We start from the raw sequence: 20,395 nt of genomic DNA, 5'->3' as shown, positions 1-20,395 counted from the left end.
GTACATCTAAATACTTAAATGTTATGAGGGTCCTTGCCTCCACCACCCTTTCAGGCGAGTTCCAGACTCCCACCACCCTCTGGGAGAAAATGTTTTCTCTTACATCCCCTCTAAACCTCCTGCTCCTTTCCTTCCTGTGAATTGCACTTGTGCAAAGTCTGCACTTTGTTTTTAAAACAAGGATCAGATAAATTTTGGGAAGTTGCTTCTGAGATTTTGAAAGCATGTCCTAAATTCTCAAATGGAATAAATATTTGGACCCGTATTTTTAAAATCCACAATCATTTACCGTTGCTGAATATCCATGGTAACAATGTCCATTTCTGGTACTCTTCCCCAGATCTCATCCTGCGGATACCAGCGGCGTCGGCTATTGCGAGCCAAAGATTCCATCCTCACTATCTCCTTGCGATTACACCGCTGGTAGGCTGTTATGAGGCGGCGGAGACGTGCCGTGAGCACTGATGCAACTGGCCACTGCGGGCGGTCAATGTCTGTACCATCTTGGGCTTCAATGGAAACAGTTGGAGACACGAGTTAGCCATTAGTCAGTGAGAAATCCATTACAACACACGATATCCCAGAGTAACAGAGAGCTTAAATATTTGAGCATAGAATCCTGTGGCACGGAAGGCAACCATTCAGCCCATCAAACACAAACGGGAATTAGGAGCAATAAGCCATTCAGCCCCTCAACCTGCTCCACCATTCAAGCTTCTTCCCCGCTGTTACCAGACTCCTAAATTACTCTCTTATTGACTGACCTCATGAACACTACACCCCTGTATGCTTCATCCGACTCCGGTGCTTATGTAGTTACATTGTGTACCTTGTGTTGCCCTTTTATGTATTTCCTTTTCTTCCCATGTACTTAATGATCTGTTGAGCTGCTCGCAGAAAAATCGTTTCACTGTACCTCGGTACACGTGACAATAAACAAATCCAATCCAATATGATCATGGCTGACCTACTTTGGCTCAACATCACTTTCCTGTCCTCCCGATAATCCTTGATTTCTTTGCTAATCAAAAAACTCTAACTCAGCCTTGAATATATTTAATAACCCAGTCTCTACTGCTAATTTTGGAAGATAATTCTACAGATTAATGATCCTCTGAAAGAAAAACAAATCTCTTAGCTCAGTCTTAAATGGGAGTCCCCTAATGTTTAAACTGTCCTCTGGTTCTAGACACCCCCACAAGGAAAAACATTCTCCTGGTACCTCAGGATCTTACATGTTTCAATCAGATCACCTCTTATTCTACTAAACTCTAATGGGTACTGGCTCAATCTTTCCTCATAACACAACCCTTTGATCCCAGATATCAGTTGAGTTAACCTTCTCTGAACTGCTTCTAATACAAGTATATCCTTTCTCAAGTGAGGAGACCAAATGTGTACACAGTACTCCACATGTGGTCATACCAATGTTGTGGACAAATGTAGCATGGTTTCCCTTTTATACTCAATTTCCCCGGCCAAAAACAGTTCCATTTGCCTTCATAATCACTTGCTGTACCTACATACTAATTTTGTGATTGATGTATCAGGACACCCCGATTCCTTGGTAGCGTTCTGCAATTTCTCTCCACATTTCAATAATTTGCTGCTTTTCTATTTTTCCTGCCAAAGTGGACAAGTTCACATTAGCCCACATAATATTCCATCTGCCAAATGCTTGCCCTCTCGCTTAACCTTTTAAAATATCTCTATAGACTCTTTGTCTTCTTGACAACTTACTTCCTTACCTATGTTCGTGTAATTAGCAAATTTAGCTATCATACATTCAGCCCCTTCATCAAACTATTTGATAGATTGTTGAGGCCCCAGCACTGATCCCTGCACCACTCCACTAGTAACAGTCGAAAATTACACATCAATTTCTAATCTTTGCTTCTTCTTTGCTAATCAATCCTCCATTCATGCTCATGTTACCCTCTCCACCACAAACTCTTATTTTGTGAAGTAAGCTTTGGTGCTGCAGCCTGTCGAATGTCTTTTGGAAATCCAAACATATCACAGGTTCCCTTTTATCCACTTTGCTTGTTGCTTCTTCAAACTGTAAAAATTAGTCAAAAACTATTTCCCTTTCACAAATCATGCTGACTCTGATCTTCTAGTGTCTTGTCATTACCTCCTTAATAGGTTCCAGCATTTTCCACATGACAGATGTTAGGCAAACTGGCCTATAGTTTCCTGTTTTCTGTCCACCTCTTCTCCTGAACAGAGCTGTTATATTACCAATTTTCCAATCTGTTGGAACCTTTCTAGATTCTAGGAAATTTTGGAAAACCACTGCATCTACTATCTCCGTTGCCACGTCTTTTAAAGACCTGAGCATGAAATCCATCAGATCCAGTCGAGTCGTCAACTTTCAGTTCAAAGTTTTCCCAGTACCTTTCCCCTCGCGATTGAGATTGTTTTAAGTTCCCTTTACCTCTTAATTTTCAAGTATTCTTGGGATTCTTTTGTGTCTTTGTCATAATAATGAGGAGAAAACAATGAATTACATCCAGAAATATTGAAATTTGAAAAGACCTGTGAGTTTTTATAAAATGGACATACAAGGCAAAGACAGCTGAGGAAGTAAAGTCAGTCACTGGCTGAATTGCTAGAGGGTGATACTCTGAGAAACAATGGAACCACATCCTGTTTCCAGACAAGGATACTTCTCAAGAATGTGGAAACCAATTGTGATCTCCAGTGGAGACAATGGGAGATAAGAATCATGTCAATAAGAAATATCCTGTGCGCAATGTCCCAGGCAGATTTGAGCATTTTGTCTTCCAGGAATATACAAAGACTGAGATAAAAGCCAGCTGAAAAGCTGGCCCAGGGGTGTGTGTGTGTGTATCTATGTGCTAGTGCTGGGGTGCCAAGGTGTGTGTGACACTGAAGCAAAAAGCCAATCAGCAGCACCCCTGCAAAAATGTTTTGCAGGTATCTCTCTCTTGGATTGTGGAAGTAAGCAAAGACCACAACTGAAACAGAAACACGGAAGCCTCTCAGAAAAACTGCAGAACATTGGAATCTCAAAACTGACCATTCGCCTGCTAAGTCAGTGCTACTGGAATGACAATACTCAGTCATCAACTCCTCATGCGTTAACCCCCATTTCGTATACCTTGTTTAATTTGAATTAAATTCTAATTTCTAATCTGTGTGAATGTACATGAATCTGTTTTTATACCTTTCTTGCACTTAGTAGTTAATAAATTCACTTTTATCTTTAACCCAAGAAAGCCTGGTTAAATTGGCTCCTTTTAAAACATAAATACGAGACTGGGAAAAGGGGTCCATGAAGGATGGGATCCTTTTTCCCCCCACAAGAGGGGGTTGAATAAAGAAAGGGAGCCAGTTCATCCTTCCACACCTGGGGTACAACAATGAAGGTTCTCGTCGGGGGAGCTACGTTTGGGGAAACTCACCTGGGGATCGGTTGTAACATCTTCTAAAGTGAGAGTAGGTAAAATACCTGTTCAATGTTTCTGCTATTTCATTGTTTCCCATGACTTATTTTGCAGTCCCACCCTCTAAGGCACCAACACTCACTTTGGTTACTCTTTTCCTTTTTGAAACTTGTAGAATCTCTTACTATCGATTTTCATATTTTTAGCTAGCTTTATCTCATACTCTAATTTCTCCCTCAATACTTTTTAAATCATCCCTTGTTGATTTCGAAAATCTTTCCAATCACACGATTTATCCAATCTTCACAGTATTGTATGTTTTGTATTTCAATTAGATACTCTCTGTAACTTACATCGTTTTTTTTTCTTCTTCATTTTCATAAATTTAGTGTACCCAATTCATTTTTTCCAATTAAGGCGCAATTTAGCAAGGCCAATCCACCTAGCCTGCACATTTTTGGGTTGTGGGGGCGAAACCCACGCAAACACGGGAAGAATGTGCAAACTCCACATGGACAGTGACCCAGAGCCGGGATCGAACCTGGGACCTCAGCGCCATGAGGCAGCAGGGCTAGCCCACTGCACTACCGTGCTGCCCTTAACTTCCATAGTTAGCCACAAGTGGTGCGTCCTTCTCCTCGAGTCTTTCTTTCTCAATGGAAGATATCTTTGCTGAGAGTTATGGAATACCTCCTTAAATGTCTGCCACTATTTTTCGACTGTTCTACCGTTTAACCTATTTTCCTAGTTCACTTTAGCCGATGCTGCCCTCATTACTAATTTAAATTCTTCGACACCCTCAAACTCCATCATGCTATGATTATTTATGCCTCGAGGCTCCTTTACTATGAGGTAATTACTTAATTCCGACTCACTGCACATTACCAGGTCTAAAACAGCCTGCTGCCTGAATAAAACCCAGAAGATGCAGAAGTAGGCTATTGGGCCCACCTAGTCTGCTCCGCCATTCAATGAAATCACAACTGATCTGATATGAACATCCTAAACTCCATTTTCCCGCCTTATCCCCATAACCCTAGATTCCCTCACTGATGAAAAAATCTGCCTACCTCAGCCTTGAACAGACTTAACAACCCAGCCTCTATAGCTCTGCGGTAAAGAATTGCACAGATTCACTACCCTCAGAGAAGAAATGTATCTAATGTCTGTCTTAAATAGGCAGCTCCTTACTCTGAGATTAATCCCTCCTCTGGTCCGAGATTCTCCCACAACCTCTCAGTATCTACCCTGACCAGTCCCCTGAGAATCCTGTACATCTCAATAAGGTTGTCTCTCATTCTTCTGCAGTCCAATATGGATGTGGCAAGACTGCAGAGTTTAGATCTGAGTTGTTGGTTGTGGAATTGCTTAATTTTGTGTCAGGCATGCTGCTAACGCTGTTTGTCACGCAAGTAGCCCTGTATTGTACCTTCACCAGGCTGACACCTCATTTTTAGAGATGCCTGATGATGCTCCTGATGCACCATCCTGCATTTCTATTGATAAAAATCGATGGTAATTTCATGGTCATAGCTATCAATGACACATTTTTATTAGTTGAACTTAAATTCTACCAGCTTCTGTGTTGGGATTTGAACTCATGTCCCTTGACTATCAGCCTTGTTCTCTGAAATACTAGTTCAGAAACAATAGCTTTTGTTTTTTTAAATAAATTTAGAGTACCCAATTATTTTTTTCCAATTAAGGGGCAATTTAATGAGGCCAATCCACCCAACCTGCAAATCTTTGGGTTGTGGGGGTGAGACCCACGCAGACACGGGGAGAATGTGCAAATTCCACACGGACAGTGACCCAGGGCCGGGATTGAACCTGGGACCTCGGCGCCGTGAGGCAGCAGGGCTAACCCACTGCACCACAGTGCTGCCCACAATAGCTTTTTTAAAGTTACAAAACAAATGCACAGAGTGGACAGGGCAAGCTCTTAATTTATCTCATTGCTTGCTCCAAAAACCAATTAATATTGAATCCAATTCACGGTCTCCATAAAAGACTCTAAGAGAAGGACGCACCACCAGTGGCTAACTATGGAAGTTACACATAGTATCTAATTAAAATACAAAACATACAATACTGTGAAGATTAATGATAAATCATGTGATTGGAAAGAGTTTAGAAATCAGCAAAGGATGATTTAAAAAGTAATGAGCACAGGCCCAACGTACTCAACCTCTCCTCATGCATTACACTTGATCTTGAGCTTGATCAGGCGCTTGATCCCAGTCACCCTCTCCTCCTATTTGATGCATATATGAGGTAAAAGGGAGTAGAAGGATGTGGGGGCAGGGTAGGATGTGGTAATTAGAGGGCAATGAGGTGCATCGGGAATATAAATATTGGCATAGTCCACTTCTGTCTAGTTGAATGCATCGCTTCGATGCTGTAGGTTTGAGGTAAGTTGTAAAATACTAAAGAAATTTAACTGGGGATGTAGATAAGTAGAGAACCACAAAGAATGAAACCTCCTTAATAATGTCCTATAAAGTTCAATGCAAATGCAATGTGAAAACTTCTCAAGATACATTTGCACAAAATGTTTACATCAACCAGAGTCTGGAACAAAGCGAGTTCAGACACTCCTTTATGCTTCTCACCCCACTTTGCTCTGAAGTCGAGGCTTAATAACAGAGCTTCAGTTGCTTGGGTGGGATACAGGAGGGCAGACACTAAAAGGCTCCCTCACTCCAGTTCCCAACTCTAGGGGAGGCATGGCAAGAAACAAAGAAAACAAAGTGGATCTGGAACATTGCAGAAATTGCAGAAAAGTCCACAAGGATGATACCAGAATCGAATAATTATACCTTTTAGGAAAAACAGTATAGACCGGGTTCTTTTCTTGCGAAAAGACTGGGGAAGTGACCTGATAGAGGTCTGCAAGGTTACAGAAGGGTAGACATATAAATAATGTTACCTAGGAGCCATAAATATAAGTTAGTTACGAATACACCAATCAGCAGAACTTTGGTTAGAACTTGGTACTTGTTACACGAGGGAGTGGGATATGTCCAACGGCAAAGGTATATTTAAGAAAACTCTAAATAAGCACAAAGGAGAAAGGAATAGGTGGGTATAATGATAGGGCGAGATGAAGCCAGGTGAGAGGAGGCTTGTCTGAAGAATAACATAGCATTGAGCAGTTGGGCAGAAAGGACTGATTCCATGAACACTTTATGTAACCGTAATGTAATCCAGTCACCATCCACTTACCTAAAATGGAATCTTCGCCTTTCTCCATAATGCCCGATTCAATGCAGGAGTTTGCATCTTCCTACAGAACAACACATATCATTAACTTCATGGGGAGGGGACGAGATCTAGGGTTTGAGCAAGATTAATCTCCCATCGTCAACTGTTGCCAGGCACTACCCAGGTCCAAGAGAGTCACCAGGCTGCCCTCAGATGCCTGTTGCTCTGCCGGCAGTTTTGTTGCCACAGATTGTGGACCCACTTCACAAGTTTGAAGGTGATGAAGTGAATAGACCAGGTTGGTTCAGGGATATTATATTGTTAACTATTTAATTGCCTGTCACACCATACTTGGGAGTTGCTGACTGAGGACAAGAGCATTGTACAATATTAAGGACATCAGGAAATGACAAACATTCTTTCCGACAGCTGATGCAAAAGCAGGACATTACAGGCTAACTGGGATAGCCAAGTGTAAACTTGCCAAAGAGGAATGCAGCTGTAGAATACATTCGGACATCCACTGGAGCAGATGTACAAACAGCTTCAATGGGGAATTAAAAATATTGTGAAGTTCTCAGTCCTGACCACTGGAACTCAGGAAGGATATTGGTCTTGAAGAGAATGCAGTGCAGATTCACCAGAATATCAGGATAAAAGGATTAACTTGAGGGCAGGTTGCACAGGTCAGGCTTGACCCCCTTGCTGAGAAGATTGGGCGGGGTGGGGGTGATCTAATGGAGGTGTTTAAAATGCTCAAAAAAAAAACAAGGGAGCATAATCTTAAAATCAGAGTCGGGCCTTTCAGTGGTAAAGCACTTTTACACTCGGACAGTTATGGAAATCTGAAACCAGTCTCCCAAAAAGCTCTGGATGCTCCATGTTAACGAGAGTCTTCACTACAGAGAGTGACAAATTGTTGCTGGGTGAGAGTGTCATGAAATATGGGGATAAAGCGGGTAAGTGTATTTGAAGTACAAATCAGTCATAATCTAACTACATGGGGAAACAAGCCCAAGGGACTAATGGTCTCCCTTTGGTCCCTATGATCTTGTCCACATTACCGACATCAGTATCACGGCTAGTTTCCGTACTCCTGGGAGGAAATGAACTCCCAGGAAATGAACTAAACTCCAAATCCTGATCACTATCCATTGACCCATTGCTGGAATGCTTATGTACATCTTCAAAGTGGCAGCCGGCCGATAGTCAGCATCCAGATTCACTGGCTTTCACAGTGCAATGCCTGAGGAAAGTTGTTGGCGGTGGAAATGTATTCCAGCAAGAGCCAGTCCCTTCCAGTGCAGGGGACAGACCATTCTCAACAAAAAAAGAAGAAATGGCAGGATTTCGGACTTAGAAATCACACACCTAATAACCTCAAGACATCATACTCACATCTGGCTGGTCCTTGAACTGTCCGTCCAACTTCGACTCAGTCTCGTCACCTTTACACAGGTCGATCCTAAAAGATTCAACACACAATACATTACCCGAGAAAACATCAGAGTAACACTCTTTCCAATCTACCCACCGAGAATTACAGAGATGCGCTGCATCAAGATGCGCACACCGTCTCAAATGTTGAGTTCATGCTGCATGAACCTCAATGGTTCCATGAGACTGCAGTCTGATTTTTAAAAATTCATGTTTGGAATGGATATTTCTCATCTTTTGGGTAGGAAAGGGAACTGAATACAAGAGTGATGCAGGTTCAGAAGGTGCTGTCGAAGAACCCTGGCCAGTTGCTGCAGTACATCTTGCAGATGGTACATACGGCTACCACTGTTCATCGATGGTGGACGGAGTGAACGTCAAAGGTGATGGATGCGGTGCAAATTAAGCAGACTGCTTTGCCCTGGATGGTGTTGAGCTTGAGTGTTGTTGGAGCTGCACTCGTCCAGGTGAGTATTCCATCACACTCCTGACTTGTGCCTTGTAAACAGTGGACAGGTTTTGGGGAGTCTAGAGGCGCAGACCTCCCAGTCTCTGACCTGCCTTTGTAGTTACAGTATTTATATGGCTGAGGGATTCAGCTTTGGTAATGCCATTGAACGTCACGGTGAGATGGTCAGATTTTCTAATGTTGGAGGTGGTCATTGCCTGGCCTTGTGTGAGGTGCGAATGTAACTTGCCACTTATCAACCCAAGTGTGAATGTTGTCCATTTCTGCAGCTGGACACAGGCTGATTCAATATGTGAGGTGTTGTGAATGGTGCTGAACATTGTTCAATCATTAGTGATCATTTCTACTTATACGGTCAGAAATTGACGAGGTTCAAGGTCTACTTTCCCCTTTGTTGGTACTCTCACAGTCCAGCCCAGTCTGACTGATCTGTCCTTCAAGGCCCGGTCAGCACAGTCAGTAGTGGTGCTACCAAAGCCACTGTTAGTGATGGACATTGAAATGCTCAACCCAGAGTACATTCTGCATCCTTGCCACCCTCAGGGCTTCCTCCACATGGTGTTTAACGCAACAATGTATTGATTCATCAGCTGAAGGTGGGGTGGGGGACAGTAGGTGGGGGTGGGGACAGTAGGTGGGGGTGGGGACAGTAGGTGGGGGTGGGGACAGTAGGTGGGGGTGGGGACAGTAGGTGGGGGTGGGGACAGTAGGTGGGGGCGGGGACAGTAGGTGGGGGCGGGGACAGCAGGTGGGGGCGGGGACAGCAGGTGGGGGCGGGGACAGCAGGTGGGGGCGAGGACAGTAGGTGGGGGCGGGGACAGCAGGTGGGGGCGGGGACAGTAGGTGGGGGTGAGGACAGCAGGTGGGGGTGGGGATGGGGACAGTAGGTGGGGTGAGGACAGTAGGTGGGGGTGGGGACAGTAGGTGGGGGACAGTAGGTGGGGGTGGGGACAGTAGGTGGGGGTGGGGACAGTAGGTGGGGGTGGGGACAGTAGGTGGGGGTGAGGACAGTAGGTGGGGGTGGGGACAGTAGGTGGGGGTGGGGACAGTAGGTGGGGGTGGGGACAGTAGGTGGGGGTGGGGACAGTAGGTGGGGGTGGGGACAGTAGGTGGGGGTGGGGACAATAGGTGGGGTGGGGACAGTAGGTGGGGGTGGGGACAGTAGGTGGGGGTGGGGACAGTAGGTGGGGGTGGGGACAGTAGGTGGGGGTGGGGACAGTAGGTGGGGGTGGGGACAGTAGGTGGGGGTGGGGACAGTAGGTGGGGGTGGGGACAGTAGGTGGGGGTGGGGACAGTAGGTGGGGGTGGGGACAGTAGGTGGGGGTGGGGACAGTAGGTGGGGGTGGGGACAGTAGGTGGGGTGGGGACAGTAGGTGGGGGTGGGGACAGTAGGTGGGGGTGGGGACAGTAGGTGGGGGTGGGGACAGTAGGTGGGGGTGGGGACAGTAGGTGGGGGTGGGGACAGTAGGTGGGGGTGAGGACAGTAGGTGGGGGTGGGGACAGGTGGGGGTGGGGACAGGTGGGGGTGGGGACAGGTGGGGGTGGGGACAGTAGGTGGGGGTGGTGACAGTAGGTGGGGGTGGTGACAGTAGGTCGGGGTGGGGACAGTAGATGGGGGTGGGGACAGTAGATGGGGGTGGGGACAGTAGGTGGGGGTGGGGACAGTAGGTGGGGGTGGGGACAGTAGGTGGGGGTGGGGACAGTAGGTGGGGGTGGGGACAGTAGGTGGGGGTGGGGACAGTAGGTGGGGGTGGGGACAGTAGGTGGGGGTGGGGACAGTAGGTGGGGGTGGGGACAGTAGGTGGGGGTGAGGACAGTAGGTGGGGGTGGGGACAGTAGGTGGGGGACAGTAGGTGGGGTGGGGACAGTAGGTGGGGGTGGGGACAGTAGGTGGGGGTGGGGACAGTAGGTGGGGGTGGGGACAGTAGGTGGGGGTGGGGACAGTAGGTGGGGGTGGGGACAGTAGGTGGGGGTGGGGACAGTAGGTGGGGGTGGGGACAGTAGGTGGGGGTGAGGACAGTAGGTGGGGGCGGGGACAGTAGGTGGGGGTGGGGACAGTAGGTGGGGGTGAGGACAGTAGGTGGGGGTGGGGACAGTAGGTGGGGGTGGGGACAGTAGGTGGGGGTGGGGACAGTAGGTGGGGGTGAGGACAGTAGGTGGGGGTGGGGACAGTAGGTGGGGGTGGGGACAGTAGGTGGGGGTGGGGACAGTAGGTGGGGGTGAGGACAGTAGGTGGGGGTGGGGACAGTAGGTGGGGGTGAGGACAGTAGGTGGGGGTGGGGACAGTAGGTGGGGGTGAGGACAGTAGGTGGGGGTGGGGACAGTAGGTGGGGGCGGGGACAGTAGGTGGGGGTGGGGACAGTAGGTGGGGGTGGGGACAGTAGGTGGGGGTGGGGACAGTAGGTGGGGTGGGGACAGTAGGTGGGGGTGGGGACAGTAGGTGGGGGTGGGGACAGTAGGTGGGGGTGGGGACAGTAGGTGGGGGTGGGGACAGTAGGTGGGGGTGGGGACAGTAGGTGGGGGTGAGGACAGTAGGTGGGGGTGGGGACAGGTGGGGGTGGGGACAGGTGGGGGTGGGGACAGGTGGGGGTGGGGACAGTAGGTGGGGGTGGTGACAGTAGGTGGGGGTGGTGACAGTAGGTCGGGGTGGGGACAGTAGATGGGGGTGGGGACAGTAGATGGGGGTGGGACAGTAGGTGGGGGTGGGGACAGTAGGTGGGGGTGGGGACAGTAGGTGGGGGTGGGGACAGTAGGTGGGGGTGGGGACAGTAGGTGGGGGTGGGGACAGTAGGTGGGGGTGGGGACAGTAGGTGGTGGTGGGGACAGTAGGTGGGGGTGGGGACAGTAGGTGGGGTGGGGACAGTAGGTGGGGGGGGGGACAGTAGGTGGGGGTGGGGACAGTAGGTGGGGGTGGGGACAGTAGGTGGGGGTGGGGACAGTAGGTGGGGGTGGGGACAGTAGGTGGGGGTGGGGACAGTAGGTGGGGGTGGGGACAGTAGGTGGGGGTGGGGACAGTAGGTGGGGGTGGGGACAGTAGGTGGGGGTGGGGACAGTAGGTGGGGGTGGGGACAGCAGGTGGGGGCGGGGACAGTAGGTGGGGGTGGGGACAGTAGGTGGGGGTGGGGACAGTAGGTGGGGTGGGGACAGTAGGTGGGGGTGGGGACAGTAGGTGGGGGTGGGGACAGTAGGTGGGGGTGGGGACAGTAGGTGGGGGTGGGGACAGTAGGTGGTAGCTGCAGGCGGTTTCTTTGCCCATGTAAGATCTGATGCCATGTGACTTCAAGAGGTTCAGAGTGAATATTGAGGACTCCCAGCACAGCTGGGACACCGCAATTTAGAAATAACGCAAGGGTGCAGATAAATTTCAGGAGAACGGTTCCAGGAATGAGCAATGAAGTCCCTGATCTCTGGGTAACATCCTGGTAAACCTCCTCTGGATTCTTTCTAAGGCATTTACATCTTTCTTGAAATGTGGTGCCCACAGTACTCCAGGTGATTTATAAAGATCCCAAATGTCCTCTCTGCGTTTATATTTAATGTCTCTTACTGTTTCCCAAGGCAGTCACTGCTCAGGATCAAATGAAAGTGCAGTGCCTGTGTGGCCATCTGCCAAAGATCTTTCCCCCGACCCTGCCCCACTACAGATGCCAGTTTTACCCTTCAGTTATGTCTGATGGCAGGTCTCCACCTCCTTGCTCGGCTGCCAGTGAGGTTTCATCGGGCATGCCAACCCTTTCGAGGAAGCAGAGCGCTGGATCAGCTCGCATCGCGTTATATCGCTCATAACCTGAGAAGAAAAAGAGCTGGGTCACAGCAAGCTTCCACACCTCGATGTGCACCCGAGGCGGCTCCACACTACTCTGACAGAAATCCCAGCCAACTCAGAGCAAATAGGTGGACTGTTCAAATAGATCAGTCACTTTATAACCAACACTTTAAAAAGATCATTCCTGTGTGCAGAGAGCCTAAAACAATCCAAAGTGAGCTCCTTCTCTGAACTCATGCTGGGATATCTCACTGTAGTGGCTTTAATGTGTGTAGAGCAATTTGTTGAATATCAGTGGGTCACTGGCCTGTGCATCACAGTCGAACACAGCCCTGAGCTCATCCAACAACCACACAGAGTAGAAGCGATCGACGAAATACTGCAGGTGCTGGAAATCTGAAAGCATCACTGAGCGGAAATGTGAACTCTACGCTCCTCTCTCCAGTAAGAAGTCTGACAACACCAGGTTAAAGTCCAACATGTTTGTTTCAAACTCTAGCTTTCGGAGCACTGCTCCTTCCTCAGGTGAAAATCCTCCCTCCAGATCAGACTTACCCAACCTTTTCACTAGGGGGTGGGGCACATTTCCATTTCTTTCTCACTGAAGGGACTGACAACCAAATTTCAGAAAGATAAGGGGCACTATCTACCGGTCGTCCGGGAGATCCCACTTCTGGGATCTACCCGGCTCACCACACCTCGCGAGATCTAACGGGATCTCAGTATTTGACAAATCTGAATATTACAGTGAGGCAGCTAGTCTCACACTAATATGCGCTCACCTGATCTGAGGCCGTGGGATCTAAACCCTTTGCCTTGGAGACCTCAGATAACAGACGCTCAGTTTTGACCCCCACAAATGGGGACCACGTGAACAGCACTTGGGGGGTCCTCGCACATCCCTCGCTCTCGCACACCACTCGCTCTCCCCTCCCTCGCTCCCCTCCCTCGCTCCCTCGCTCTCGCGCTCCCGTCCCTCGCTCTCGCACACCACTCGCTCTCCCCTCCCGCGCTCCGTTCCCTCGCTCTCGCACTCCCCTCACTCGCTCTCGCACTCCCCTCCCTCGCTCTCGCACTCCCCTCCCTCGCTCTCGCACTCCCCTCACTCGCTCTCGCACTCCCTACCCTCGCTCTCGCACTCCCCTCCCTCACTCTCGCACTCACCTCCCTCGCTCTCGCACTCCCCTCCGTCGCTCTCGCACTCCCCTCCCTCGCTCTCGCACTCCCCTCACCCGCTCCCCTCACCCGCTCTCGCACATCCCTCGCTCTCGCACACCACTCGCTCTCCCCTCCCTCGCTCCCGCGCTCCGCTCCCGCGCTCCCCTCCCTCGCTCCCCTCCCTCGCTCTCGCGCTCCCTCCCTCGCTCTCGCGCTCCCCTCCCGCGCCTCGCCTCTCCCTCACTCGCTCGCACTCCCCTCACTCGCTCTTCCGCACTCCCCTCACTCGCTCTCGCACTCCCCTCACTCGTCTCGCACTCCCTCACTCGCTCTCGCACTCCCTCACTCGCTCTCGCACTCACTTGCTCGCTCTCGCACTCCCCTCACTCGCTCCTCACTCCTCCCCTCACTCGCTCTCGCCACTCCCTCACTCGCTCTCGCACTCTCCTCACTCGCTCTCGCACTCCCCTCACTCGCTCTCGCACTCCCCTCACTCGCTCTCGCACTCCCCTCACTCGCTCTCGCACTCCCCTCACTCGCTCTCGCACTCCCCTCACTCGCTCTCGCACTCCCCTCACTCGCTCTCGCACTCCCCTCACTCGCTCTCGCACTCCCTCGCTCTCGCACTCCCCTCCCTCGCTCTCGCACTCCCCTCCCTCGCTCTCGCACTCCCCTCCCTCGCTCTCGCACTCCCCTCACTCGCTCTCGCACTCCCCTCACTCGCTCTCGCACTCCCCTCACTCTCGCACTCCCCTCACTCGCTCTCACAAATGGCTAACCACAGAACCAGAAATGAGATCCTGAAGGAAACAGGGATGGATCCCAGCACACTATAATCGGGATGTACGCGTATCAGCTGAGATGCAGGTCGCCCCATTATTAAATGGTCAACGCTATAAAAAAGTTACACGGTCCTTATGTAGTCAGTTGAAGCGGAGGAAAGGTGCCGAGAGCAATAAGATTTTACATGGAACTGGTTCCAGACTGACAGTCCAAACAAGTTTCATTATCATTCTACCTCGGCCATTATATAATTTCTCAAAGTGACTGCTTCCACATCAGTGGTTTTCAAACTGATATATGGACAGATTCTCAGGGATTCCTTGCTGTAAATAGTGAGACAATCACGAGGATCCCCTGTAAATAGTGAGACAATCACGAGGATCCCCTGTAAATAGTGAGACAGTCGCGAGGATCCCCTGTAAATAGTGAGACAATCACGAGGATCCGGATCCCCTGTAAATAGTGAGACAATCACGAGGATCCCCTGTAAATAGTGAGACAATCACGAGGATCCCCTGTAAATAGTGAGACAATCGCGAGGATCCCCTGTAAATAATGAGACACTCCGGGTCTCTTATCGCAAACTTTGCCAGAAATGGCCCAAAGGAAAACTGCATTAACACAAAATAAATTGTGTATTTTGTTGTACAGCAGTAATATGCCAGCAGTACAAAAATGTTGAAAATACTGAGCTGTTGTGATGCAGACAGCTCTCCCAGCTCCAACTGATTAATAAGAACGGAGAGCAAAAATTATGGAGCTTTTCCTGGGCACTGACTGATGAGAGACTTGAGGGCAACTTGCATTTTGAAAACTAATGGGACAGGCTAAATGGCCTCTTACCAGTTGTCTGCAAATGCAAAACAATTAATGCAGGAATGGGTCTCAGGAACTTCAGAAAAAAATTAAACACAGTTAACAAATAAATCCTTAAAAAGTCAAATTAGCAGCAGGAAGGCTAAGCAGGAACAGTGCTTGTAGTATACCTGCCTTCACTGATTATTCCACTCACCAGCAGCAATACTCCCACCAAACAAGCGTTACAGAAACACACAATTGTTTCAGCGCAGGAGGCCAGTTGGCCCATCGTGCCTGCACCAGCTCTCCAATCGAGCATTATGACTTGGTGTTATTCCCCTGCCTTTCCCCGTACACCTACACATAGTTTCTATTTAAATAATCATCCAATGCTCTTGTGAATGCCTCGACTGAACCTGCTTCCACCTCAATCCCTTTACTCAATGAAACATCTGATGTCATATTTCTGTAACAGTTTCACTGTCTGAGGATCAATAATGTAACCATGAAGGCAGACGTACCGTGTTTATAAACTCCAATGAGCAGGGACTTATCCGAATCTCCACCCCACCAGTCGACTGGCACATCATTGTAGTCCACATCAGGAATCCAGACTTCCAGCTTACTGTACCCCAGGTGTAAGTAAGGGACATGAGGGAGGTGGGCAGAGGGGGTTGCGAGGGAGACAGAGAGGGAGGGAGGGAAAAAGGGAGGCAGAAAGGACAGGGAAGAGGGGGGGGGGGGGGGAAGAGAGACAGAGAAGGAGAGAGAGAGGAATTGAAGGAGGGAGGGGGAGAACGGAGAAGGAGAGAAGGAGGGAGGGGAGAGACAGTGAAGGAGGGAGGGGGAGAGGCAGTGAAGGAGGGAGGGGGAGAGGCAGTGAAGGAGGGAGGGGAGAGACAGTGAAGGAGGGAGGGGGAGAAACGGAGAAGGAGAGGGGGGACAGACGGAGGAGGAGAGAGGCAGTGAAGGAGGGAGGGGGAGAGGCAGTGAAGCAGGGAGGGGGAGAGGCAGTGAAGGAGGGAGGGGGAGAAACGGAGAAGGAGAGGGGGGACAGACGGAGGAGGAGAGAGGCAGTGAAGGAGGGGAGGGGGAGAGGCAGTAAAGGAGGGAGGGGGAGAGGCAGTAAAGGAGGGAGGGGGAGAGGCAGTAAAGGAGGGAGGGGGAGAGGCAGTGAAGGAGGGAGGGGGAGAAACGGAGAAGGAGAGGGGGGACAGATGGAGGAGGAGAGAGGCAGTGAAGGAGGGAGGGGGAGAGGCAGTGAAGGAGGGAGGAGAGAGGCAGTGAAGGAGGGAGGGGGAGAGGCAGTGAAGGAGGGAGGGGGGAGAGGCAGTGAAGGAGGGAGGAGAGAGGCAGTGAAGGAGGGAGGGGGAGAGGCAGTGAAGGAGGGAGGGGAGAGACAGTGAAGGAGGGAGGGGAGAGGCGGAGAAGGAGAGGGGGGACAGACGGAGAAGGAGAGAGGCAGTGAAGGAGGGAGGAAAGAGGCAGTGAAGGAGGGAGGAGAGAGGCAGTGAAGGAGGGAGGGGAGAGGCAGTGAAGGAGGGAGGGGGAGAGGCGGAGAAGGAGAGGGGGGACAGACGGAGAAGGAGAGAGGCAGTGAAGGAGGGAGGAAAGAGGCAGTGAAGGAGGGAGGAGAGAGGCAGTGAAGGAGGGAGGGGGAGAGGCAGTGAAGGAGGGAGGGGGAGAGGCAGTGAAGGAGGGAGGGGGAGAGGCGGAGAAGGAGAGGGGGAACAGACGGAGAAGGAGGGAGGGGGAGAGGCAGTAAAGGAGGGAGGAGAGAGGCAGAGAAGGAGGGAGGGGGAAGGAAGGAGGGGAAGAGACAAAGGAGGGAGGGGTAGAGAGAGGAGGAGAGTGGGAGAGAGCGACACAAAGAAAAAAAAAAATTCTATTAAAAATCATTCACTAATTAAAATCTGTAACCAGTATGGAGAATTTTGTATACCAGTCCTCAACCTCCAAAAAGAACAGCTAAATTGCATATTTACATTTGCTTGGACTGACCACCTCAAAGAGTACAGAAACAGGAGTCCCTCAAACTTGTTCAATTATCACAGTTGACATGTACCTCAACCCCGCTTACCTGCCTTATCTCTACACCCTCATCCAGCAAAACCCTGTCAATTTCAGATTTGAAACTTTCCTTCACCCCCACAGCCTCAGGTTCTTTTGGAAGCTAGTTTCAGATTTCCAAAACCCTATGTGTGAAGATGTGCTTCCTGACATCACCCCTGAATGTCCCAGTTCCGTTTGTTCTGGATTCCCCATCAGAGGAAGGATTTCTCTATTTACCCAATTAAATTCCCACCATTTTTAGACACTTCATTTCGAACACCCCTCAATCTCTTAATCTCAAGGAAATACGAGCAAAGTTGAAGCAACTGTTCTCGTAATACAATCTTCAGTGGGCTTTTTGTGACTTTCGATCAGGAGTTAGGAGGAATAGGCCATTCGGCCCCTTCAGCCTCTGCTGCCTTTTAATCAGATCATGGTGATCTGGTTGTGGTCTCAGCTCAATATTCCTGCTCCCCACAACCCCCGACTCCGTCTACTCAGCCTTCAATAAATCCAATGTCCCAGCCTCCAATGTTCTCGGAGGAAAAGAATTCCACCGAAGAGAAATAAATTCCTCAGCAGCGTCTGAAAAGGGAGATCCCCCACCTGCACCATCTAGTTCTAGTTTCCCTCACAAGTTGAAACACCCTCTCAGTCTCCACCTTATCAAGTCCGTCACGATTGTACATATTTAAATAGGATCACCTTTCCTGCTTCTAAACTCCGATGGGTTTGGGCCCAACCTGTTGAGCCTTTCATCAGAAGGTAAGCAAGCCCCTCATCCCTGGTATGAGTCGAGTGAACCTTCTCTGAACTGTGTCAAACGCACTTAAATCCTTATTCAAATAAGACCAAAACTGTACACAATATTCCAGACGTGTGGGGCAGGATTCTCTGTGCTCCAGCCGGATGTTTCTCAGCGATGCTGGGTTCTCTACTCCCGCTGCTCGTCAAAGGGATTTCCCATCGAAGCCACCCCAAACCGCCAGGACAGAGAACCCCAAGGGCCGGAGAATTCTGATCTCATCAAGGCCCTGTTCAGCTGCCCTGAAACTTCCCTTCTTTTATAGCCCATTCCCCTTATAATAAACATCAACATTCCATTGGCTTCCTAATCACTAGCTGTATCTGCAAACTAACCTTTCCTGATTCGTGCATCTGGATATCAAGATCCCTCTGTCCCACCAAGTTACTTCCTTACCTATCTTAATGTCATAATCACATTTTTAAAAAAAATTTAGAGTACCCAATTTTTCCAATTAAGGGGCAATTTAGCGTGGCCAATCCACCTACCCTGCACATCTCTGGGTTTGTGGAGGTGAAGCCTAATCCTATTTTTAACCAATACCATGCTCCAGTGGGGGATGTGATCTGGCCAACTTCAATCCCTTCTCCACGGTTTCACATTCATCAAAGTTATAATCATTTGAAAAGAAGAACTGAGACTCAGGTTTTCTTGCTCTGTACGGCTCAGCATCAAACCTTATAGTTCATTTGCCCATGATGTTGGTGCAGGTTTGCCATTTGACATACCTCGCATCAATACCATCCAAAGCTTTGTCAGCAGCCTCTCCCAACACCTCCTGTTTAAGGTAGTACAGCATCCGGACTCGCAGCAAGACCCTGGAGTAACAGAGAGCAAAACAAAATGAAGCTCAAGACAGAAAAGAGCAGAAACAACTTCTCCTTATTTAAATGCTGCCTCTCTTGCACCACAGTTCTGCACAATGGGGAGAGGATTTACAAAGATATTCAAGAAGGGAGGAAGGGATAAACCAGGAAACTACAGGCCAGTCAGTCTAACCTCAGATGTGGGGAAACTACTGGAAGCAATTCTGAGGGACAGAATTAATCTGCATTTGGAGAACCAAGAATTGATCAAGAACAGTCAGCATGGTTTTGTTAAGGAGAGGTCATGTCTGACCAACTTGATTGAATTTTCCGAACGTGACCAAGTTTATAGTTGAGGGAAATGCATTTGACGTAGTCTACTTGGACTTCAGCAAGGCTTCTGATAAGGTCCCACATGGGAGACTGATAGTGAAGATAAGAGCCATGGGAACCAAGGAAATTTGGCAAATTGGGTCCAGAATTGGCTGCGGCAGGAAGCAGAGGGGTGATGTGGAGGGTGTTTTTCTGACTGGAAGCCTGTGTCCAGTGGGGTTCTGCAGAGATGAGTGTTGGCACCTTGCTGTTTGTGGTTTATATAAATGATTTCGATATGAATGTAGGGGGGTTGATCAGTAAGTTTGTGGTTGATAAATCGGTGGGGTGCTAAATAGCGAGGATAGCCTGAGATTACAGGAGGATATAGACGGGCTGGTCAGATGGGCTGATCAGTGGCAAATGGAATTAAATCCAGATAAGTGTCAGGTGATGGACTTGGACAGGACAAACAAAGCAAGGGAATACAGGATAAACGGCAGGACCCTGGGAAGCAACGAGGATCAGAAGGACCTTGGTGTGCATGTATACCCGTCACTTAAGGTAGCAGGGCAGGTGGATACAGCGGTTATGAAGGCATATGGTATACTTGCCTTTATTAGCCGAGGAATAGAGTTTAAAAGCAGGGAGGTTATGCTGGAACTGTATAAAATGCTGGTTAGGCCACAGCTAGAGTATTGTGCGCAGTTCTGGAATCCACATTATAGGAGGGATGTGATAGCACTGGAAAGGGTGCAGAGGAGATTTACCAGGATGTTGCCTGGGCCGGAGAGTTTGAGTTATGAAGAGAGATTGGATAGACTGGGATTGTTTTCCTTGGAGCAGAGGAGACTGAAGGGAGACAAGATTGAGATGTATAAAATTATGAGGGGCACAGATAGAGTAGACAGGAGGAAACCTTTCCCCTTGGTGGAGGGATCAATGACCAGGGGGCAGAGATTTAAGGTGAGGGGTGGGAGGTTTAGAGGGGATGTGAGGAAAGCCTTTTCACCCAGAGGGTGGTGGGAGTCTGGAACTCGCCTGAAAGTGTGGTGGAGGCAGGAATCCTCATAAAACTTAAGAAGCATTTAAATGTGCACTTGCAATCCCAAGGAAAACAAGGCTATGGGCCAAGTGCTGGAAAATGGGATTAGAATGGTTAGGTGGTTGTTTTTGACTGGCACAGACACGATGGGCCGAATGGCCTTTCCTGTACTGCATGACTCTACAGCGGAAGTGAGATCCAGTTACACAGCAAAATGGAACGACCAAGCAAAGCACTCAGTTGTATCAAGCTACTAGAAAAATCAGACCACAGTAGTTTGAAACAAAATGCACTCTCTCTGGGCAAAATCAACGGTGCCAAGTACCACTTGTGAGAGTCAAGTGCCACGT

At 49.3% G+C, this 20,395-nt stretch overlaps 1 protein-coding gene across 1 annotated transcript in view; it reads right to left on the bottom strand.

Annotated features, from left to right (window-relative positions):
- The window catches only part of chd6 (chromodomain helicase DNA binding protein 6), a 210,252-nt gene that overhangs the window by 30,237 nt on the left and 159,620 nt on the right, over positions 1–20,395 (bottom strand). The window contains 6 exon segments of the mRNA XM_038803834.1: positions 290–509; positions 6,636–6,696; positions 8,013–8,079; positions 12,178–12,307; positions 15,547–15,650; positions 18,611–18,700. Coding sequence (XP_038659762.1) covers positions 290–509; positions 6,636–6,696; positions 8,013–8,079; positions 12,178–12,307; positions 15,547–15,650; positions 18,611–18,700 — 672 coding nt within the window.

Source organism: Scyliorhinus canicula, chromosome 7, assembly GCF_902713615.1.
Source record: "Scyliorhinus canicula chromosome 7, sScyCan1.1, whole genome shotgun sequence".
Classification (NCBI taxonomy): domain Eukaryota; kingdom Metazoa; phylum Chordata; class Chondrichthyes; order Carcharhiniformes; family Scyliorhinidae; genus Scyliorhinus; species Scyliorhinus canicula.
This window is presented reverse-complemented; position numbering and strand designations above follow the sequence as displayed.